The sequence below is a fragment of the Eretmochelys imbricata genome, chromosome 15 (assembly GCF_965152235.1).
Source record: "Eretmochelys imbricata isolate rEreImb1 chromosome 15, rEreImb1.hap1, whole genome shotgun sequence".
NCBI lineage: Eukaryota > Metazoa > Chordata > Testudines > Cheloniidae > Eretmochelys > Eretmochelys imbricata.
In genome coordinates, this window is record NC_135586.1 from 12,948,505 (window position 1) to 12,971,950 (window position 23,446).

At 40.6% G+C, this 23,446-nt stretch overlaps 1 protein-coding gene across 1 annotated transcript; it reads left to right on the forward strand.

Moving 5' to 3' along the window:
* Window positions 1-747: 747 nt before the first annotated feature.
* On the forward strand, window positions 748-20,557 carry CRKL (CRK like proto-oncogene, adaptor protein). Its single transcript, XM_077834884.1, has 3 exons — window positions 748-1,575; window positions 6,217-6,682; window positions 17,351-20,557. Exons 1-3 carry the CDS (start codon window positions 1,262-1,264, stop codon window positions 17,483-17,485), a joined length of 915 nt encoding a protein of 304 aa, XP_077691010.1. The 5' UTR covers window positions 748-1,261; the 3' UTR covers window positions 17,486-20,557.
* The last annotated feature ends 2,889 nt before the right edge of the window (window positions 20,558-23,446 follow it).

Consider the following 23,446-nt stretch of genomic DNA (forward strand, 5'->3'; position numbering starts at 1 on the left):
ATTATCACAGTAGCCCCTTCTGGCTCTAAAATCTAGGGAAACTATTTTAACCACCGACAAGACGGCAGTGAGGCTGCCCTCAACAAAGATAGCCCTGGCTTCCTATTGTTCTTAACAGGCCTGAAGCCAGTGTCTCCTGAGGAAACCTCTAGTCAATAGAGAAGGAGGGAGGAAACTGTGAGGGGGTAGGCAGGGAAGCAGGATGGTGCTTGGGGTTGAGGTGGGGACAGAAGCCTGTGAGGGATGTGCCCAGGGAGGGGAACACGGGAAATGGGATGGGGACTGAGGAGGAAGGGAGGCAATATAGCGGGGGGGGGGGCTAGCCTAGCTTAGGACCAGGTGAGGGGGGGGCGTACACTGACAGCCCCGCTATGTTTCTACATGTGCCGTTAATTTGAACCCAGCGAGCCCGTCCCCCTGGAAGCTCCTGGAAGACCAGGCGGGCACGAAGCGCAGACTGGCCGGGGCGGCGGGAGGGGCGCGGTGTGATTGGATGAAAGTCCCTCGAAGACGCGGCGCGGTGGCTGGCGCGCGCTCGGCTCCGGGCCGCTGAGGGGCGGGGGAGAGCTCGGCGTGACTCTGGGAGCTCGGGGGCAGAGACGTGAACGCTTCTCCTTCTGCCACGGCAGGCGCAGAGCCTGGGGGAGCCGGCCCCTCCTCCCGCCAGGCAGGCTGGGCGGCTGCTCCGCGTCAGACACCGCATCTCCGAACCGGCTCACGCTGCCCGGAGATGCCTCCTGGGGCGGGGAGCAACAGGCTGCACCCTGCCCCTGGGGGCGCGAGCCCAGGCGCGCAGAGCGCCTGCGCGGGGCGGGTTCTCCGGAATCCTCCCTCAGCCGGCGCGGGCCGCCATTTTGGCTCTGGCTCTGGGGACAGGAGCCCATAGGATAAAGCGCGAGCCGAGCGTTTTTCGCTTCCTCACTGCGGCGTTGGCACAGCAGCCGCCCCTCGCCAGCGCCCTGGGCCTGGCTGCGCCCGCCGCCGCCGCTCTGCGCGCCCCCGGGCCCCGCTGCCGGCCGGAGAGCGAGGCGGGAAGGATGCCCCGCACGCCCCGCCGCTGAGAGAGAAGCAGCGGCCCGACCGCCGCTCCCGCCCCACCCGGCTGCACGCTGGGCCTCCGTCTGCCCGGCCACAGGGATTCCTTTCCCGGCCGTGCCCTTAGGTCCCCCGCCCGGGCTTCCCGTCGCTTGGCTTTCCCCGGCCAGGCGTTTCTCTCTTCGGGTCTCTCCGGCCGGGCCTTCGGGCTCCCCCGCCCGTTGCCATGTCCTCGGCCGCTCGCTTCGACTCGTCGGACCGCTCCAGCTGGTACGTGGGCCCGCTGTCGCGGGCGGAGGCTCAGACGCGGCTGCAGGGGCAGCGGCACGGCATGTTCCTGGTGCGGGACTCGTCCACCTGCCCGGGGGACTACGTGCTGTCGGTGTCCGAGAACTCGCGGGTCTCCCACTACATCATCAACTCGCTGCCCAGCCGCCGCTTCAAGATCGGCGACCAGGAGTTCGAGCACTTGCCGGCGCTGCTGGAGTTCTACAAGATCCACTACCTGGACACCACCACGCTCATCGAGCCCGCGCCCAGGTAGGTGCCCCCTTCGGCCAGCCCGCGCCCGGGGACTGTGTCTGTGTAGTACTCGTGCGCCGCCCGAATGCTCGTATAGCCGCATCGTCCTGGGAGCTCTCCTGCAACCCCTTCACCTTCGTGCTTGCAATTGCCTTAAGTGAGGAAGTGGTCGTATGTTGTATCCAGCCTGTTCTGTGAGTGACTGTACTTGCCTGCCTCAGATCCAGCAGAGGTGGTACTCCTCTGTGCTTGAGTCCATATTCCTCCCTACGCCTGTGCATTTCCTAAACTCTTAGAAGCTGAGGAACCCCCCCGCCCCCCTTCCATTCAATAAAATAAAATATATGCATTTCCCACTTAGTTCTACTATCTGATGTTAAAGGCCTACCCATCTTAATGTATGTGCCTTTCATGCCCCACACTTTGGGAAATGCTGTTATAGAATATGAACTAAAGAAATTAATCACTTATTCTGCAGCCAGCTAATGTTTTGTCCTGTATCCATCACAGGACTGTACTTGCCTGTGTCACTAAACTACATTAGAAAATGATTGAGGAACTTGTTCTTTATCCTTAATGTATACAGTCTCTCAGCACCCTGCTTTGAGGTCTTTGGAATCCTGCACAAACAGCTACTATTGAGATGTTATATGAAAATAAAATAAAATACTAAAAAGCTAAACAAAATGGTATTTTAAGATCCAGATTTAGCTCACTTGATTTATTTAGACAGTTTAAAGTCTCCCTATTAGTGACCCCAGTTTTTTAAAGAACCTTTTCAGCTAGACTGATACGTAATTTAAATTTAGCTCCAAACTTAGTTGTCAAATGCAAAGCTCAGGGTCAAATAGGCTTGTCAAAAAATTCTACTGAGTAGAAAAACTTGCTGTCATGAAAAGCTTCCAGATAGAATTATTAAGCAGTGGAATAGTTTTGCCTGGGACCTGGTGGAAACAGCATCACTTGGTATTTTTAAAACTAAATGCTAAAAAATGTTCAGTAGTAATGATCATGCTTTGGCAGAAAAGACAGCTGCTTAGTAATTAACAGGTGGTCTTACCCATTTGCAGGAGCAGTTGAGCAGGACTGCCTGGTATCTCACATTGTCAATCAATGGAGGGTTGTGGCTTATTGCAGATATTCCTTCACAGTCCTTTTGTTTATCTTAATTCTTCTCCACTTGGATACTGCATTGCTTTCCTAGAAGTTAAGCCTCTATTCTCAGTCATGTGCTTTAGTGATTTAATTTGGTTTCTTTACCCGTTTGAGGCCTTGGTGCCATCTAACTTGATCACAGGCAAACCCACTCATTTGCCATCTCTTTATTGGCCTTGAGCATATAGGGATGATTTAGTTCAGTGAACAAACTCAGGATGCAGGCAAAACTATAGAAATCAATTGGAATTCTGCCTGCATAAAGAATGCAGAATTGGGCCCTAAGTTAACGCAAACTGACAGGCTTCCTAGCAGTCGTTGTAATACTACAAATGGGATTGATTAGGAAGAGGAAATATGCTATAAGCAAAACTATCTAAATTGTTACCCTAATTCAGCCTTTGTGTTAAATTTACAGCTGTAGAAATTCAGTGACATGATGGTAGGATCTTAAAGTTCTTTTCTCTTTAAAGAGACGATGGGATGGGGTGGGAACCAATTTTTTTTCAGCGGCAGCATTTCTCAACTTATGTGTTCTTGTAGTATAGGACTCGGATAGCACCGTGACTAGTCAGTTGCATGGTCTTGGAAGTAGGTGATAGTATTATTTTTCCCTCCTTGTAAACTCATTGGTACAATTTTTTTTTTAGTGGAATATCTTATTCCAGGGTTCTCGTGTTTTGAAGATGCTATTCATCCTTTATTAATTTTAAAAAAAAAATGTAAAAAACTGCTTGTTGCATACTTAGTGATCAGCTCAACCCTTAGCTTAAAAATACTTAATGTAGAGGAGCATTTTTGCATTTAAGAACTAACAATTCTACTCACTTAAGTGAACAGATTATTCTGAGCTGTTTATTGGTTACTTACGCTTTGAATCAGATGCAAGTTTTGACTGTAATTGCGAGTATACCTGGTCTCTTGCTCTTGACTGTATCAGAGTATTGTATTTTTTCTTTTTGTCCTTTCTGACTTCAGTAGTTCATTTTAAACAAGTATTGTTCCATATGATTTTTTCCTGAATAGCTTGTTAAATTGATGGGTAGTCTTTTTTTTTTTTCCCTCCAGAATGTTATGGGTTAAGCTTTGACAAGTTTAACAGTAAACTTGTCTTTATTCTGTGTGTGGTATTTTACAGCACTTTTCCCACTGTTGGTATAGCAGCAATGTAGCTGCATAAGTGGAAGCATTAATATGGACTAGTCATAGAAGTTCTTATCATTGTGGTTAGCCAACATGGTAAATCTATTTCTGGCCTACATTAGTGCTTCCCCTGTTAATACCACAGTTAACCTGTACTAGATCAATGATGGGCAAAAGAAACACTAGCATTGTTGGCTGTAGTGAGGTGTGATTGTGAAGTGTTCTCAAACTGTGAAGGCATAGTAATAAAATGAAGAATAGTAAATAAAATGAAAATTACCTAAATGGGGTACCTTTATGTTCTCAATTTTAGTATACTTTTCTTTTCCATCATTTTTAAGGAATGGGGCAACTGCTGAGCACCAAAAGAAAGTGTGTGTTTTGTACGGATTATTTTTGCTGTAAAGTAATCACTGTTCTAGGCTACTGGGAGCTTATTTTTAAATACAGTTTTATTGCTGTTTCTGAAGTACTAAGGGTGAAGCTAGGTCAGTTGAAGCAGCAATTATGCCTTGGGTTGTCTTCTGTTGCAACCCCCATAGCCCACAAGGGTTTTCAGGCTGCTGCAAGGGGGCTGGAGACACTCCGCTACTTTTCTTTGTATTTTGGGTCCTCCTGAATAATTCCACTGCCTGCCTCTGCTCATCTCTTTCCCACGCAGTAACAGTACAAAACTGCCATGATTCTTGACTGTTTCAGTGCTGCATACAGAGTTCTGCATAATGGCAATAATCTGAACAGGCTTTTTAATTTCACTCTGTTAAGAAAAGTTCTAAAGCAGCAGTCAGAGAGGCAAGATTGGAGTCTGCAACCATATGCGCTAGAAACTTTTTCATTTTAAATAACTTACATTCTGTAGAAACTGACACTAGATCACCATACTTGCCCAGGGAAGCTGCCACCTTGTGATGGAGGAGTGGATTTTTCAAGCCTTGCACTATAGGATTATTGTACGTGTAAAAAGAGGAATGCATACTTAAGTCTTAAACTGTCCTTACAAAAAAGGAAATTTATCTAGCGTTACCCAGCAAATTGAGACTATTTTACAGTGGAATTTAATTCTACACCATTTTATCTCTGGGTAATCTCATCCACAAACACAAGTTAAACTACTGTCTTTATACTGATGACTGACAGATCTACCTCCCTACTCCAGACTTGTCACCTTCTGTCCAAACTAAAATCTTGTCCTGTCTTTCTGATGTCCAGCTGCCAACACAAGCTAAACATGGTTAAAACAGAGTTCTTAATCTTTTCTCCCAAACTCTTCCTGTTACCTCTTTTCTTGATCACTGTGGATAATAGTCTGTCTGCCTGTTGCTTAGGCCTGTAACCTGGGTGTCAGCTTCAACTCTGACTTCTTTGGGTCTTCACATCCCGACTTTATTCTTTCTACATTACATCTCTAAAATACAACCTTTCTATCAATCCACACAACTAAAACTCTCTTCCAAGTTCTCATCATCTTGCATGTTGATTACTGCAATATCCTTTTCTCTGGCCCTGATAAATGCAATCTTGCTCAGCTTGTTGCCATTCAGGATGCTGCCATAAATTAATTTTTCAAGTCTATCTCTGACCATGTCACCCTCTTTTTGTATTTCTCCACTGGTTTCCCATTCTCTCTTATGACAAACGTAAGCTGCTTGTATTCACTTTCAAGGCCCTTCACAGTCAATCTCTACCCTACCTGTCCTCTCTCATTCAATATCAAGTTGTGGATGCCTGCCCCTGTCCTGTCTCGCAAGCCTCCGCTACCTACTTGTTAAATTTTCAAACAAATGCCTTTGTTGTTTCTCCTATGTTGCCACGCACACTTCTGTGAAACTACCTCATTATTCACCTTCAAATCTCCTTTGCTGTGATGCCTATGAAAAACTTGACAATATCCATCTGTTGTCTCTTCTCTTATACTTAGATTGTAAGCCTTTGGAGCAGGAATGTCTTTTTGTGCTGTGTTTGTATAGTGTGTAGCACAATGTTTAGGACTTCCAGGTGCTAAGTTAATTAAAATAATAAAGTACCTTGCTGTATTGAATCAGTAAGATAAAACATACATCCTTCATCCATTTTTCTCCAGCCTCCATGAAAAATTTGACTTTTTAAAATGAGTTCTTGAGAGACTACACAGTATATAGCTTTTAGCTCATTGTTTAGTTAGAGACTTCAAGTAAGCACTAGTCGTACTAAATGCTTCAGAGTGCTATCAAACTGGTAATCTAGTAACAGCTGAATTTCTTAGTATCTCTTTATCACTTTTTAACAATAGACTATTCATTAACATTAGAGTAAATTTTGTTACCCAGTATACAGAATAAGGTAAATATCTACTATTAAAAGTTTTATTATTTAAATACTCAGGTATCCAAGTCCACCAATGGGATCTGGATCAGCCCCTACCATTCCCACTGCAGAAGAAAATCTGGAATATGTTCGGACTCTCTATGACTTTCTTGGGAATGATGCTGAAGATCTGCCATTTAAAAAGGGTGAGATACTTGTAATTGTAGAGAAGCCTGAAGACCAGTGGTGGAGTGCCAGAAACAAAGATGGTCGTGTTGGGATGATCCCTGTTCCTTATGTAGAGAAGCTGGTGAGATCATCCCCTCATGGGAAACATGGGAACAGGAATTCCAACAGCTATGGTATTCCAGAACCTGCCCACGCTTATGCTCAACCTCAGACCACGAGTCCCCTTCCCTCTGTATCCAGTACACCTGGAGCAGTGATCAACCCTCTGCCATCAACACAGAATGGACCGGTCTATGCCAAAGCTATTCAAAAAAGAGTACCATGTGCTTATGACAAGACTGCCTTGGCACTAGAGGTAAGATTTTTATCAAGTTCTATGTTTCTAACATTTTCAGTAGTTAATTTAATAAAATAAGAGCACAACTTAGTTGAAATGTTGGCAACCTGATTATGTAATTCATTTGAGTCATTCATTTGTGTGGTTGTCTTGAGTAGATTGGGCTTCGCCTGACTCTCTAACTCAAGTAACTGAGAGAACAAGGTCTTTCTTCATACCATAACAGCTCTACAAAAAGAATTGCTTCATCCATACCACTTCCCTTTAGAAAGGGACTAGAGTACATATAAAAGATGTACCTAATTCCGATTCTTTTCTTTTTCTATAATATGAATTGTTTACTAGGTTGTGTTTGTAAGAATAATGGGATGGGCACACCCTGCCCTGGAAACATGTGGGTCCATCACCTCTGTCAGTGGCAAAGGAAATAATAATCTGGTTGGCTTGGCTATTCTCCTGCACTTGAACTATGTGTGGTGTTCATTGAGCTTTGTTTTGCAGTGGGAATCCTGGAGGGCCACACTAGTGATCCTGGTTGGGAGAACTAGTTATAGCATCCTCCAGAGATAATTAGAACTAATATGTTGGGTATGGTGTGTTGAACAAATGATTTATGGCTATGCTTTGTAGCCCCTGAATAGTTTGGTGAGCCATGTTTAAGCATGGTTATAGCTAAACTAGTTTAAAACACTGAAAAGGGACAAACCATGTTAATGTGTTTTTTAGATGTGGTAAATTTGGTGCCATCAATGCTGGCCACAAAGGGCCACACCACATTATCTAAAGTTAAACATAGGTCCCGTTCTTGACATCTCATGTGAATGAAGCTGAAAAACCTATCCACTAAATGTCGCTGGAAGCAATGGATTGTCACAGAATGCAATGCTGAATGCAGTGTTGTATAACTGTGGCTCACTTGCTTTCAGCAGGGAGTGGGGAGATAAGGGAGAAAATACAAGAAAGAGAGCAAGCAAAGATATTATATATATGGCTTCTTAGGTATGTAAACTTTTTATTAAGTATTGGTCTCCATAAGGAGACTCTTCTGAACCTTCATTGGTGCTCTGCTTCAAAAACATGGCAGAAACTAAGGCTGTTAAAGCAGATGCCTCCTGTCTACAGACCCAGCAATTTTATATACCTTTTAAAATAATGTTGTCTAACAATTTTCCTACCTTTTATTCATTTAAATGTCCCTTCTGCATAAAGTGACACTGTCAGGGTCAAAAATTGGACCTTAACTGGCAGGGAGAGGATTCTTGATGTGTTCTTGTGAGGGGACTAAAGATTAAAATGCACCAAAAGATTCTACTCTGGGAGTGGGGGGAAAGCCATTGGCCCACTATTTGCAAGAAGCCCTACGCTAACATATTTGTGCAAATAATATAGGCAACAATTTTTCAATGCCATGTTCAATATACAATTGCATCCTGCTGAGCTACTCCTGCTTCTGAAACCAAGGCAGGAGTCTTAGTTTGGGGTGGGAAGAGCATGCCATGGAAACTCGAAAAGGAGGGGTGGGGAGAACCTGTGATAACTTGCCCAAATATACTTTAAATTTTCTTTTCCATAACTCTAGCTATGTGGTCACTTCAGACTCTCACCACTGTTCCTGTGGAATTAACTGCCTCAGACCAATGGGGCTCGATTGTTGAACCTCCAAATAGCTGGAGTCTGATTAAAAGGTGGTCTTTTCTTCTTGTGCACGCTTTCATTGCTTCTGCCTTGTCAGTTCTTTGGGGAGGGAGATCTTTCTGCCCAATCATCAGTTTTAGCTAAGAATTAATATTGGGGGTCACATGGTGTCTTGTCAGGGACCTCTGAAGTGAAGTTAGGAGGGGCTGCTCAACTTCTGTTCATAGTCACAGTGGCTGCAGCTCTTCCATACATCTACATACAGAATCTCAGCAGCTACTATACTATCTTTTCCAGTGTTTCCAGTGGATATACTTACCAAGGAATTCTTTTGTGGTCTTCATTCTGCTTCCCTAGGACCTAGGTGGACCTCTGAAGCACTGACCAAACGTGTAGGGCCTTGAAGAGGCAGAGGTTTAATATCAATAAACTAAATAATAGTTCCTGTAAGGTCATAGTTTAATGCCAGAGTAGTCAATAGGCAACCTGCAGGCCAGGTCCAGACTGCGAGATGCTTTTAAACAGACCCAAGGATATATAGGAATTCTGTGGAAGAACTGGGCATAGAGCCCAAATTTTATTATCCTCAATCTTATGTTTTAGCCAAAAGACTATTCCCCCACCCCGGTCTACTCCCCTCCACACACACTTTCAGAAGCTCTGGTGGAAGGAGTTTGGGGGTAAGGGACATCCTACCTTAGGTTTCCCAATATTGGGGATTTCATGGCTTTCTACTGGTTGTCTTAAATTTACATGAGCTTATAATCAGGACTTGAAAAACTTACTTGACACCTGCTAGTCTGAGGATGAAGCCCTGACTGTGCCAAAATACACCAGTACCCAAAGCAGTGCTCTCTCCTGTTGGTTGGGTGCCTCCTTTGCTTCATCTCTCCTGGCTGAATTCTCTGCCACCAAGTTAATGGTGCCAAATACCCTTGTTGGATCAGTTAATGCTGGGTACCCCCTTAAATAAAATGTATGCTGTTAGCCACACTCGGCGCTGATGTTCCCATGTCCTGAACTAGACTGACCTCAGCCCATCACAGAAATGGAGCTGCTGCCTAAGGAATCAAGAGGCCCTTACCTACCATGTCAGAAGAGGGCTCTCGAGTTTGTGCTGGTCCTCCTGCAACCCAGGCAGAAGGCTCTTCTTGTTTATTGGGGTGAGGACCTACTAACTTGGCAGAGTCCCTTGGTAGTGGGGGGGTAGCCTAATACAGTGCCCTCTGTGAGTGGCAGCTATCCTTGGGGTACTGTGTTTCTAACAAAAGCCTCCCCACCCAACAGGGTCGTCCAAAGCAATAGTAGCCCCAATCTACCAGTAGCATCAGCCAGAACTCTTTGCTGTGGCAATGTCATCTTAATTCTAAAGAGACATCACTGCATTGTTTAACACCGTTTACATTACGAAGGTTATCTTTGCAATCATAAGAGTTAGTTCCCCGTAAGTGTGTTTTTTGCTTTGTTTTGTTTTTAATGAAAGCTTAAATTTTGCAAACTTGATGACATTTTCTTAGGAAAGATTCCTGTTCACTGTGGAGGGCAGTTTTTCAAGTCCTACTTTATAACCAGCTTAGAAGTGGCTTATTTCATTTTTCAGGTGGCATTTGACTGCAAATGTATAGCTGTGGAAAAGTTTTGAGTATGTCACTGAAGTATTTATTTCACCAAAATAGATATCTGTTGACCTTAATTATATAACTGACTTCTAGACTCTCTCTCTTGGGCTTGTTACAATTAGGTTACAAAGAAAACAATTAATAGTATAGGAAAATTGAGGCACAAGTAGGACAAAATGTGCCAGTAGTTAAATTCCCCTGATGATGATGTACAAAACTGTGAGTGGCAAAAATTAGGCTACTTTTTTCATTAATGTTCATACAGCAATGGTAAATTTCCTTTGTGGAAGAAAACAGTGTAAGTAAAGATATTTAAAATGCTTAATATTTTAAACACCACATCTACAACATCTGTTTACATAATACTTGAAGCTACACACGTACACACAAGTTCCAAGTGTTTATTTTGAGACTACCACCAGGACAAGTCCCACAGACATCCTATGTTAATCATAGGAATCCTGGCGCCAATTTTTTTGTTCCAGTCTCCTTATTAGATGAGGTGTACCAAATCCTCACTTCAGTGCCTTTGTCAAAGTTGTTGGCTTACTGCTAGAGCTTTTTCTGGATGAGATTTTTAATCTAGCTATATTGGGAGTCTCTTCATTTCTCTTCTCCTCCCAGATGTATGTGTTGTGGAGATGCTGGTTGAAATTCTGTGCTGTACCTTGGAAGAGATGGGGAATCTAAGGGGTCTTTAAGCCACCTTTGAACCTACCACTTCAGGGCAGCCTTTCCCTAGCTGTTCGTACACCACTGTAATTCCCTATACTGGGATTGCAAAGAGATCCTTGGAAGATAACCTTATGGTGTCTTCCTCAGTCCCTGCACTGGGGGAATTCTGTTCCTGTAGGATGTCATTTTTAGGCCCCCTGTATGCCAATTTGGTGGTTTTACTTGGTGTGAAGAGACTTTAATGGATGACAGTCTTCCCCCCTAGTCCAAGTGGCTAGATTCTTTGGCCTGGGCATCTCATTTCTCTACTATCCTCTGCTGTCCCTTAGCTTTGGCACCCAATGTAACATGGAAATATTTGCATAATTTCCCTGCTGTTGACTCCTTTAATCTCCCAATGACACCCTTCCCTTCATCCCTCCTGCTGCCCCTAGTGACCTAGCATGACTGCCACCTCTACATAGTACCAGCTTCTTCCTTCCACGTAGCTGGACTTTACTGCAGATCGTACCTCTCTTCACTGCAGCAGTTTAGCCCCAGCCACTATTTTCCTGGTTCAGTTGGACCTCAGATACTCTTCTCAGCCCCATATTGTGCCTGGTTTTGAATGGGTAGCCAAATCTTCATGATCCATTCAGTATTGTACACCAACAGTGATTCTCTCAGCAGAATTACCGGTTGTGAGGCAGACACACCTGCCTGTTAAGAATTGGAATGAGATTACCAACTCCAGATAGCTTCCAAACAGCCATTTGATTATTTCTGACAGCTGTTGACCTAGTCAGCTACCAGTGAACCACTGATTTACAGTTATGATTTGCATCTCCTGTGTTCCATGGTCAATCCTGTCCCCAAACACACATCACTTGTGTCTTCATGAAATTGTTAATGAGTAGCTGTAAAATTCACTTGGATGTAATCTTATCATTTTCTATAAATAAAATGATATTCACCAAACTTCTTCCCTTTTTATGATGCATGAATCAGTTCCAAATGGAAAACACAGGTATGGAAGAGTCTAGAGTACATGAGTAACACTTTGACTAGCATACTGCAAGAGCTATATTTCCTGGGGCTTTGAATTCATGCTGAAACTGGAACATAATTTAAAATACATTCCAATTTTATCATTGGGTGGGACTAAATGTCTGTACCTCTAAAGAATTTCTCATTTCAAGAGTCCAATATTTTACTCTTCCCTCCCAGACATATTAACATGCTTTGCAAATGAAGTTAGCCTCAAAACATCTGAGATAACTAAGCATTGCCCTTTTTTTATGAATTGGGGATAATGAGGTCTTGAAGCTGACTTGTCCAGGTCATAAAAGAAGTTTGTGGCAGAGCTGGAAAATGTACCCCCCAGGTTTTCTGACTGTCCTGTGGTTAAGCTGTATTCTGAACCTTGCTCATTCTCCTGACTTCCTCCACTCACCCTCTGTCCCAGGCCCTAATTATGACCATCCTTAGTAGTGGCTTAAATTACTTTCTGATCAAATATTTTGTTCTCTAGTGTTTTTTATTCAGAAGAGCATGGGAACATCTGAAACACCTCTATAATTTGCCATTGTTGACCTTATTTTTCCACAGACATTTTGTTTTAAATCATTTTCAGTATGCTGACTAATCAGATATAGGAAGTTGATATAATAAATTCTCAAACAAAATATAAAACTCCTATAATACATCCCACAGTGACTTGACATTGCATTTTTCAGAGTAACTGCCGTGTTAGTCTGTATTCGCAAAAAGAAAAGGAGTACTTGTGGCACCTTGGAGACTAACCAATTTATTTGAGCATAAGCTTTCGTGAGCTACAGCTCACTTCATCGGATGCATACGAAAGCTTATGCTCAGATAAATTGGTTAGTCTCCAAGGTGCCACAAGTACTCCTTTTCTTTTTGACATTGCATTGACATTCGTTACCATGTCTGCTCAAAATCTTGTTTCAGAATCCTTTTCACAAAATCTTCTGAAGGAAACAGCTTTACTTTTGTAGATATAGTATGAGAGGATGTTCAGAAGCTTCTACTAATAATAATTGTTAAACACCTTCTTTAGAAATACGTGGTGAGTTCTGGTGCATCGCTTCTACATCCACTCTCCTAAAGCCTTTTCTCTTTCAGTGCTGCTCAGCAGAAATGTATTCAAGAAAAGGAAATGTTCATGTTTTGTTAGGAAACTTGTGGCCACTAGAACTTTTCTTAAAAGCTATTTCTTGGAGTAAATCCATGTTAAATTAACTTTGGTGTAGAGCATGTGTTTGGAAAACTTAAGGTGAACTAGCAGGATCATATTTTACACACTAAGTACTCCTCTACTAAGCAGCCCTTTATTGCAAGATAGAAGAAATAACATTCTGAATGTGATTTAATATAATTTTTTTGAAGTCAGACAAAGCGATAAAGGTGATTGGTGTTGTGGCGTTCTTCCATACTGTATACAGATAAATATTCTGGGAGATTGGTAAAATGGATTCACCTTGCTGTCAGTGCTCAAATTTGGTTGACTATTTTCTTGTTGTGAGGAGTTTTACCACTTCATGGATAAAATTCACCTGCTTCAGATTAAATTGGTTGGTTTTAGGGTGTAAGAGCTTTGGAGATCTATGATGCAAGTTGGGTGCACAATCTGCATTTTAGAACTATGCCCTGACAGGTTATTTAAATCTAGCACCATGCCATTAGGTCCTTTTATTTATGTAAATTGTCAGCAGCTTCCTAAACATACATTTTAGGCCAGTACTTTAGTAGTCTCCTGGTGCTGAGCATGACAGTTTTGTCTCTAATCTTCCTTTCTGGGAAAAGTCACCTGGGCTGGAGCAAGAGGAAATCATTCTGAAATAGTTTGTTAGCTAGAGTGTTGTCACTGTTCAATGAGTATTTGTCACATCCAAAATTTGATTATGGTAGTGCCCTCTATGTGGGGCTAAAACCATCCAAACTCCAGCTGATGCAGATGCATACAAATATGCTTCTGCTAGGGAGGTAAAAGGTTAAACTGTTACGGTAAGCATTAGGCTTACCAGTTAACAAATGTTAACTGTTAACCCCAGTGTCCCCGCATCAGGAGGAAGCGGGGACCCTGCCATGCTAGTGTCGTTTCCCCCCCCCCCCCCCCCCAGCTACCTTGGTTAATAGGTTAAACTATATAATTGTGATCGTTTAACCGGTTAACTTTTTTGCCAATATTTACATCCCCAGCTTCTGCTGCGTATACCTTTTTGCTCCATAATTTGTACTGGCTTCCAGTTCAATCCTAAAAAGAAAAGGAGTACTTGTGGCACCTTAGAGACTAACAAATTTATTTGAGCATAAGCTTTCGTGAGCTACAGTGGTATGCAGCCGATGAAGTGAGCTGTAGCTCATGAAAGCTTATGCTCAAATAAATTTGTTAGTCTCCAAGATGCCACAAGTACTCCTTTTCGCAAATACAGACTAACACAGCTGCTACTCTAAAACAGTTCAATTCTAGGAGCAATTAAAATGGGGCTGGTGGTGGTCAGTAAAGCCATATATAGTTTAAATCTTAGTGTCCCACTAGTTGATCAGCCAAAGTGCTGTCAAACATCAGTCCTAAGTTAAAACATCTTGGAGATGGAGACAAGAGATTCTTAGTAAAAATCTGGAATTCTTCAATTTTCTTCCCAGCTGGTGGGGATTCGACCTTTGGGGCAGGCAGTAAGGCATATCTGTCTGAGAAAGCTTATGTGAGGGTGAGGTAGGTCTCTCTTCTGTGTAGAGTAGGAGAACCTTGAGTCCCTAAATTGTTAGTCTAGTCTGATATGGTTTTGTTGTCTAATGTTCTAAATGCTGTACACATGCTTGGAGTACAATAAATTCAGTCTGATAAATCTGAGAAATACACAAGGTGGAAATGAAGTACTACAACAGCAAATTGCTTTCAACTGACTTGCAGAAAATTTGAACAGAGCAGAAATAGGAAATGTTTCACTAGTCTCCAACCACTGTACTCATGAGTCCCAATGATAGTTGCTGGAAATATTCAGCAAACTGTTACCTGAAACCTCTTGTCTGTTTTAAACAAAGTCAGTATTGAATATACAATTGCATTTCTGTCAATAGTAGTCGTTTTAAACTGGGAGAAATAAATGGGTATAAGTGAGTAAAATTTTGAAGGAGATTTTGATTTCTTTTGAAAGATTACCTATTTTAAACTAGTCTCTTATGATATATTATGGTATTTCCCCTTAGAAGCGGCAGGGAGGGGTTGAAAAACTTAACATTTTTATGTACACCATAAAGCTTACTTAAGTATCTATGTAAAGAGCAGTTTACTAGTTTTTTTTTTAAGAAGTTGCTTCTGAAGAACGTTCAGCATTTACATGTTCATAATGGCTGCAAGGAGATTGCTGCTGTAGGTAGCTTAAATTGTACTTTAAGCAAGGCTCCTTTAATAAAAGTTTAAAGAGAGAGCATCAGCTACATATAGCCTTTCAAGTCTTTTATACAAATAATATGCCTAATAGTCTTATTCAAATGGTCGTAAATAGTCCATTTAAACAACTGGCTTGAGAGTATCTGGTACTAATTCAACTTTGTGAAAAATACTTAGGAATTTTCTTTATATGTGACACTTTTGTTGAAAAGATATAAAAATCTTATTTGACTAGAGAGCTGCAACAGCAATAAGCACGGACATAAACATGGAGTGTCATACAAACCTGTAAAAACAATGTCCTTGCTGCAATTTAAAGATGCTGGCACAGATCGTTTTTAGATTAGATGAACCAGTTTTAAACATTACAATCATTTTAGGTAACTTGGTCTAAATAGTCTGACTGGGGCTGAACTGTGGTATTAAAGAGACTAGGCTAGAACAGGATTTTTTTTTACAAACTGAGGGCCAAATACAATTTACTTAGTGATTTTGCTGATACACTGGAATGCACAGGGTAAAGAATTATGAATACCACATTTAGTAAGTACTTGTTAAAAAATACTAAATACCAAGGGAAAGCTGTGCACCTGGTGACCACTCTTTGTATAATATTTAGCTGCTGTTTCTTCATTGGATGGGCAGGTGATACTTAACATCTGGAAAACTTTCTCCCCATAGCATGGCAGAGGATGGTGTTCTCTGCCATTCCACACTAAACTAGTCAATTGTCTACGTTTTGATTTACATTTTTGTTTAAAACAAAACAGGTTTTCAACCAGCTATAGAGCTGGTCAGGTTTGGAGGGTTTTTTTAACTATTAAAAACTTAAACCCTGTAAGTTACAAAATTTGAAATGTTTCACTGTTCTTTCAAGCAGCTCAATTGCTCATTCTACTGATTGCCTCTATTCCCTGCAAAATTCTTTTTGGTTTCCAATTGCTAGTTAATATCCACCTGGTGTTTGCCTCTGCTAGTTGCTTTCCCATGTAGCAGCAGAGTTAAATTAACTGGATTCTTGTCCATTTCATGGCTGCTAACTTTGGAAAAGCAAAATGGAAAACTGACAACTTTTTTTTGTAGTTTGGGAGAGCTATAAGCATCAGCAGAAGCAAACACTGAAGATGGCTGCAGAATTAGGAAGACAGCACCAGTGAAAATTTTGAAAAAATGTTCTTCATAACAGCTGGAAGCTTTTCTTTAAAATGAAAGCTTTGATTTGACAAATTAATTGTAATTGGCCCCCATGTTCACTCAGGAAGGTGGTGAATTTTCCATAGGTGAGCAGATACATTTGTCCAAGACTGGATTCAGTATAGCTGGCACCGGCTATTCATGTGTCACGACTGAATTGTATGAGCTGCTAAAATGTTACATTAAGAGAGAGGTTAAAGTAAGCATCTGCTGCAGTTCCCATATTGATACAATGTAATTATGAACAGAACAGGAAGGCAGGGGGTAAAGTTTGAATGGGAGAATGTTCTGAAGTATTTAAAACATTTGAAATATTTCAAAGATATTAGCCAACTTACTTTGACACTAGTTGGTAGTAGAGATGCTGGGTATTCTGCTTCATGCACTGCTCTTTCTAAGCTATAGGTAGTATCCATTTTTCAAAAAAGTCTAACTTCCAGCTTATTTAGCATTAAGTTCCTTAGTTCTTGTTATTTTCATAATGAAAAAGGAAGGAATTGTCTTGACATTGCTCCTGCTCTTTAACAAATAGCAGTGATAGAAATGGTGAAAAAAGCTAGAATCTTTATTCTAGCTCTTATAAATGATAAAAGAATTAGTTTCAAATGTATTTTTTCTCTTTAATAGGAAAGGTAGCATTGATTTAGAAAACTGACTACTGCATCCCCTCAAGCAATTAAAATAAATATGACCATACAATGAATCAAGATTTTTCCTGTAACTCTGAAATTCAACCTTGTTTAACAGCACTGACCTACTTAGAGTTGGAATCTTTAACAGTGTGAATACTGCATTCCTTTTAATGAAATGTGATGTCTATATTTCAAAGAGGTATCACTGTATGTGTAAGCTAAATATACTGTTGCACACCTAAAGTAAAGAATAAACCACACACACTCTCCCAGAGGAAAGACTGAGAGGAACACATTGTTGTTCCTGTATAATTCAGTTAATTTGCCCCATGAGAAAAATGAAGGGGAGGGGGAAATGTGTACATAAATGTAAAACCTTACAAAAACTTGTAGTTAGAGTAACTTACTTTGAAATTAATCAAGCTATTTTTCTCTGCTCTCTAAATGTAATAATCTTTCTCCCCAGTTTGATTGTATATCTTTATGCTAGCAACTGTAATCCTGTAATGTGGTAACACTTTTTTTTATTATGCAGGTTGGAGACATTGTGAAGGTTACAAGGATGAATATAAATGGTCAGTGGGAAGGTGAAGTCAATGGCAGAAAAGGGCTCTTCCCTTTCACACACGTCAAAATAATTGACCCTCAAAACCCAGATGAAAATGAGTGATTCCTGTTGCCCAGCTTACACTGCTGCTTCATTTTTCTGGCTATGATAAGCATCATTTGAGGTGGGGATGATGACTGTTAATGGCACATTGCTAGCATTGTCCATTTTTCTAGCTTGCTGCAGTTTGATGGTTCTTTTTATACACATTTGGAATGCACACCACTGAAGTCATACGCTGACCATACCATAGTTGCATCATCCAGACTGTAGTATCACTTCTAGAACTATTTTGGCCCTTAAGCTGGAGAGGACAAACCATATAGGCAGATAAGTAGGAGCAAGAAAATAATCTTTCCTGTTTGAGGCTTTCAGGAACAGCATGTTTTACTTACTCAGTAGGAGGGGAGTTCTAATCCTCAGATCAAATATGAAACTTTTGAATCACTGTCCACCCAGAGCAACAACAAAACTGCTATTTTTTGGCTGAGGAAGGGAAGACCTGAATTTGAGATCAAATTTGTCCTAAGATAATATAGTTAAAACAAGTCTCTTTATAGATCAATAATTGGAACTCTTGTGCAGCTATTTTAACAAGGCTATTTTTGTGATACAACTCTAAGCTTGCTGTTGACTTAGAAATAAAGTTTGTGTGATTAAAGTAAAGACATTTATAAGAAAACTTTAGTTGACATTGTAAATGGTAGCCCATTTTGTCATATACATAAAACCGATTCTGCAGAATATTGAATGCAAATATAAAAGTTCCTGGATGATTTGCAAGCACTAGAACTGTAGAAACGAGCTTTAAAAGAGAAACACTTAAGCCTGGTCTACAGACTTTTGTACTGGTATAGCTCTTAAAGAGAAGTATAAGGTTTTTTTTAACAGTTTTACTAGTACAACCTGGTTTGGGGGAGGGGATGAAGAAATAAAGGTGCCTTATACTGACATAACTTATCAGTATAATTGCATCCACACCAGGGGGTTGTACCACTTTAAACTTTTATAGGTAAACAGAGCAACTTGTGCAGATGAGCCTAACTCCATGACCTTCTGCCTGCCTCTTTTTAAATGAATTTAAAAATTTAAATAAAAATACATGTGTAAAATTATGCTTTTTTTTAACCCCTGGGAGGCTCTGTTTATATCTTCCCTACAGAAGATGACAACTCTAAACAACAGGAGGATGTACTCTAGTTATTAAGGATGCCTTCAAGCTTAGCAAAAGATGCAGAAATCAAAATTTTGCTTTCAGCATTTAGAGGAACTTATGTGAAACATTAACACTTAAAATGAAAAAAATACTTTTAGGGCTGTTGAGCCCTAAGCATATGTTGCTCTGAACTCTGTATTGAAGTGCCTTAAAATTCTTGGAGAAGGCACTGAAGAATGTTTGTTTAAAAAAAAAAAATGTGCAGCCACTGTTCATTTTTAGAAAAGCATCTCAGCTTACCTGTTAATATTCTGTAGTGCTCATCAAATGGCTGACAGTCTGGAGAAACTCTTCTTAAAGCATTTTACTGCCAACCAAACTTACTGTGAAATAGAGTAGCATTGACTAAATGTGTGTGGTGCTGTAGGCAATAACTGTTCTTTGCAATGGAAACAGTTATGCAGCTCTAGAAAGCAAGTGTCCCTGTTTGTGTCTGGACCCTAATGTAAGTTATGAAGCTCATACTACTGAAAGTTATCTTGTACTTAAATGGCACTAAACTCAGTCTGCAATAAGGATATCTTATTTTGGCCCTGGCCTAGCTGTTGACAGCTGTCATCACTGTAGAGTTTTTCATTTTTAAAAAAATCCCTAAACATGATTAATTTGGAAAATTTATCAAAAATAAGCATTTCCTTACACCCTCCCTCATTGCATATACTGTGTACCTGGACCACTGTAAGCACTGTCCTGGGTTAAACTAATCTGGTGCTCCCCCCAAAGAAGCAAACATCTCAGCCAGTGTCAATACAAGAAAGCACAGAAGAATACCTAAAAAAAAGTGTGAATCTAGTTTTGGACCACTTAAATGGCTCCCTGTGTCTAACACCACCTCTTTTACTAAAATTACATCAAAATGTCTTCATTATTTTCTGGAGACTGCATTTGATCAGTTTGTGTTTCTCCTTCAAAGATTGGTTTCTTGAGATCGTCTGTTGCTTTTCAGCACATCTTCAAAAATTCCTTGATAGATAACTGTCAGTGTAGCTGTTTGGAGTATAAAATATACTTAATTTTATCAAGTGATGGCTTCAATCTATGCACCATTAAGTGGATTATGTGCCACGTTTAATTTTTATGTAGGTGTCTGGGTTTCAAACTAGCAGTGTTGTCAAAACCATTAATCATAAAAGGTTTACTGTTTGTCTTTTCCTCTGGTGTACACATGTATATACATTGAAGCCTCTGATTAGAAGAGTTTTCATTTTAACTTTTCATACTGGTCAGTGTCTATCACTGGATAAGCACTAACTCAATTTATAATTGTTTACAGATCAGGCAGGAATAAATAAAGGGACTATATCCTGTTTGGGTTGGGGCTCTGATTATATTTGTAAAGGGAAAAAAATGCATTCTTTGTGCCATTTCATGTGCCTGTAATTAACTTTTTATATTGTATTAACATCCTGGGAATGAGTGGGCTTTTTGTTTATAGTCAAGTTTTCAAGCATTTCCAACTATCTGCATTTGAAAAAGTGAGAGCTGCCTAAAACGACAGCCTCTTGGGACCAGTAGAAGTGTTCCTGGGTAGTTGTCATTTTCTGTTTACTTACATTTTAAATGAAAATGTGTTCTGGGAAAAGGAAATTTTTGCAGTGGGAAAGGTGGCCTTCTATTTGAGACAGTCTTCACTGTGTAAACATTAAAACAGTATGTAATTTAAAGACCATGAACTTCAGGCAATAATAAGCAAGCTTTTAAAGTTTATTTTGGGGATCATAGCTTGTTTTATTTTTTGTGCTGTAAAATTAACAGTATTAAATGAATTATATTCTTAGAATACATGGAGTGTCTCTTTTTAAGACTAGTGCCTTTTTATTTTCTTACTCCACTTATTTCATAGTGCTGATCCCAATATCAAGCCAGTGTTATTAGTGCCCTGTTTGTACAGTCTAAATAAAAACAAACTTGTAACATTATCTGTGGTCTGTACAGCTTTCTCCAATATTATTAGGGCATGTAAGTTACACCAGTGATCTTGGAAAACTTCAGCAAGGGAAGGACCAAGTCTATGTTTTAAACTATTTCCCCTGCCAGATGTGAGAGACAGCATTCACTGTTCTATAATCTACCCCCCACCCCGTAGGCTGTTGTAAGGGAGAGAGTTAAGGAATAACTATTCTGGGCCCATTTAACAAGAAGCTAGAGATGGTTCTACCTCAATAGAGAGCATAAAAGAAAATAAGCACATTTAACATCACTAACCATAGCCTTTTCTCCTTTACCATTTTCATTGGACTGGCCCTTAAGGTATCAAGATGTCAGTAGTCCAGAGAGCCAGATTTTTTCCTCCATCAGTGAGTATTCCCTGTATAAGCAGCCTTCCTTAAACCTAGTAAAGGATGAACTGTTTTATGCTGTGTACATCAATAGTTACTTTTTTTAAACTTGGCAGCATATGGTGGCAACAGTTGCCCTTGACTGCTGAAGATGCTCCCATAAGCAAGTGTAATATTTGAACAGACCATCCATATGATAGAGGCTTGCCTCAGTTTTTGATTAACAACCAGTCCAGGTTTTAATTACCTTAGTTAGCTGATGCTGGGAGTAAGTTCCCCTTTGTCCTCCTCCGGCTGCAGTAGAAGTGCAGTGGGTACCTTAACTTTGGATCCTTATGCTTCAACATATGTTTTTATGTAGTCATCCATGGAATTTTGGTAGTATAAACAAGTCTAAAATAGAATATTAGCAGTTTATTCAAACCTGAACTGTACCATGACATGGGGGAAGATGGAGTAGCAGCTCTGAGAACACTTGTTTCACAGGTGCATTTAACTGTCTGCTGGGTGGCACAAGGGAGGTGGGGGAAAATGATGTCGTCCCATCATACGATAATGCGAATGGTTAATGAATTCACACAAGGCATTTGGACTTGGTAACATGCAACATTTAAGAAACTAGACTGATACACCACATTTACTCAATGGATTAAATTGGCTGACTGATTTCATAATGTAATTGTAACCAGGAACCATCAGCAAGGTGGTGTGTTTCTAGTAAGGTCCCATAGGCATTGGTTCTTGGCTCTATGCTATTAAATATTTTTATCCATGACATGGAGAAAAATAAGATTCCCCCCCCCCCCCTCAACGTTTTCAGATAACAAAAAGTTTGGGAGATGTAAATAATGAAGAGAACAGGTCACAGATACCAAGTGATCCAGATCATGCTCTAAACTGGGCACAAGCAAATAATGTGTTTTAATATGGCCAAATATAAATGTAAGAAAATTCAGCCATGTTTACAAAATGGGGGACTCCATCCAAGGAAGCTGTGACTCTGGATAAAGAACATGAGCTCCTAGTGCAATGCTATGGTTTTAAAGGGCTAATACAATCCTTGAATGCATAAATGTCACTCTCAAGGTGTATTTCCTCTATTTGGCATTAGTGCCACTGTTACTGGAATCTGTCCAGTTCTGGTGTCCACAATTCAAAGAGGATATTGAAAAACTGGAGGGGATTATAGTGATACTCCACTAGCTTCACAAAGAGAAGAAGTTTAAGGGTTGACTTACAGCCTAGAAGTACCTACATGGGGAACAAATATTTGATAATAAGTTCTTCAAACTAGCAGACAAAGGCATAAGATCCAAAAGCTGCAGGTTGAAGCTAGACAAATTCAGATGGGAAATAAGTTGTAAATATGTAACAATTAGAGTAATTACATATTACATCAATTTACCAAGCGTTGTGAAGGATTCTTCAACATTGGCAATTTTTAAATCAAGGGGATTTTTTATAAAAAACCAACTACATTCAAACAGGAATTATTTCAGCGAAATTACATGGCTTGTGTTATACAGGAGGTCAGACTAGAAGATCTCAGTCCTTTCTGACCTTAGAATTATTAAATATGATCAAAGAGAGCTCATGAGAAACTGTAGCAATGAATATTAAATAGTTCTCACTTTCATGATCAATAAATGTACAAAAACATTGCATCACTGGCTAGAGCCAAGCAGCATGTAGGCAAACAATCTGAAGTTTCCTGTGCCGGTCACGAACCTCATACAGGTCAACAAACGTGAACTTGGTATCTTACTATTTCAGCACCAAACAACCTAATGGACCTGTGATCATGCTACCTACCTCTTTTGCCAATGTTCAGATGAAAATAATGTGTTCCTCTTTCCCTGTGAGGTGTTTCCTGCCCCGGACTTCTGTTTCTCAACGCTCCCGACCCTGTGAAAATTCCACAAATCTCTGTGCCAGGCAAGGTGCACTGAGACACCCCCTGGGAGCTAAAAGCTGTCCAACAGGGGAACTATATCGCAGCAACACAAATTCTCATCATAAGAAAATGCCTCTTCCAGTAAGGCCCCCATGCTCATGATAGTCAGGTGAAGTGTGATTTTCATCATTCACATAAAATCAGTCAAAGAAAGATGCTAGTCAAGAGTAAAGGCCATGTGTCAATACATCCAGAGTGTCAATCACCCATCACTTTACTAATCATCATCATCAAGAAATAGCTGATGGAGATACAAAGTTTGCTCTTCCTGCTGCCTGACCTTCCATGTCCAATAGTGCTCACGATGGGTTGCTCCCAAGTGACCGGAACGGATATGTGCTGTGGGATTCTAATTTACATAAAAGGGTATGAAAACAAATTACTGACAAAAAGACACGTATATGTGGGAAAGGGGGCCCTAGAGCTATATAGTGTTAACAGCCAAGGTGGGCTAATGCACATGCATTTCAAGTTTCCTCAGAGTCTGAAGTCTCTGTCTAGGCAATTAATCTGTTGCTGAAAACACGTCAGCAACAAGTCTACTCAGACTGATGAGGTAAGTGGTGTAACTGATG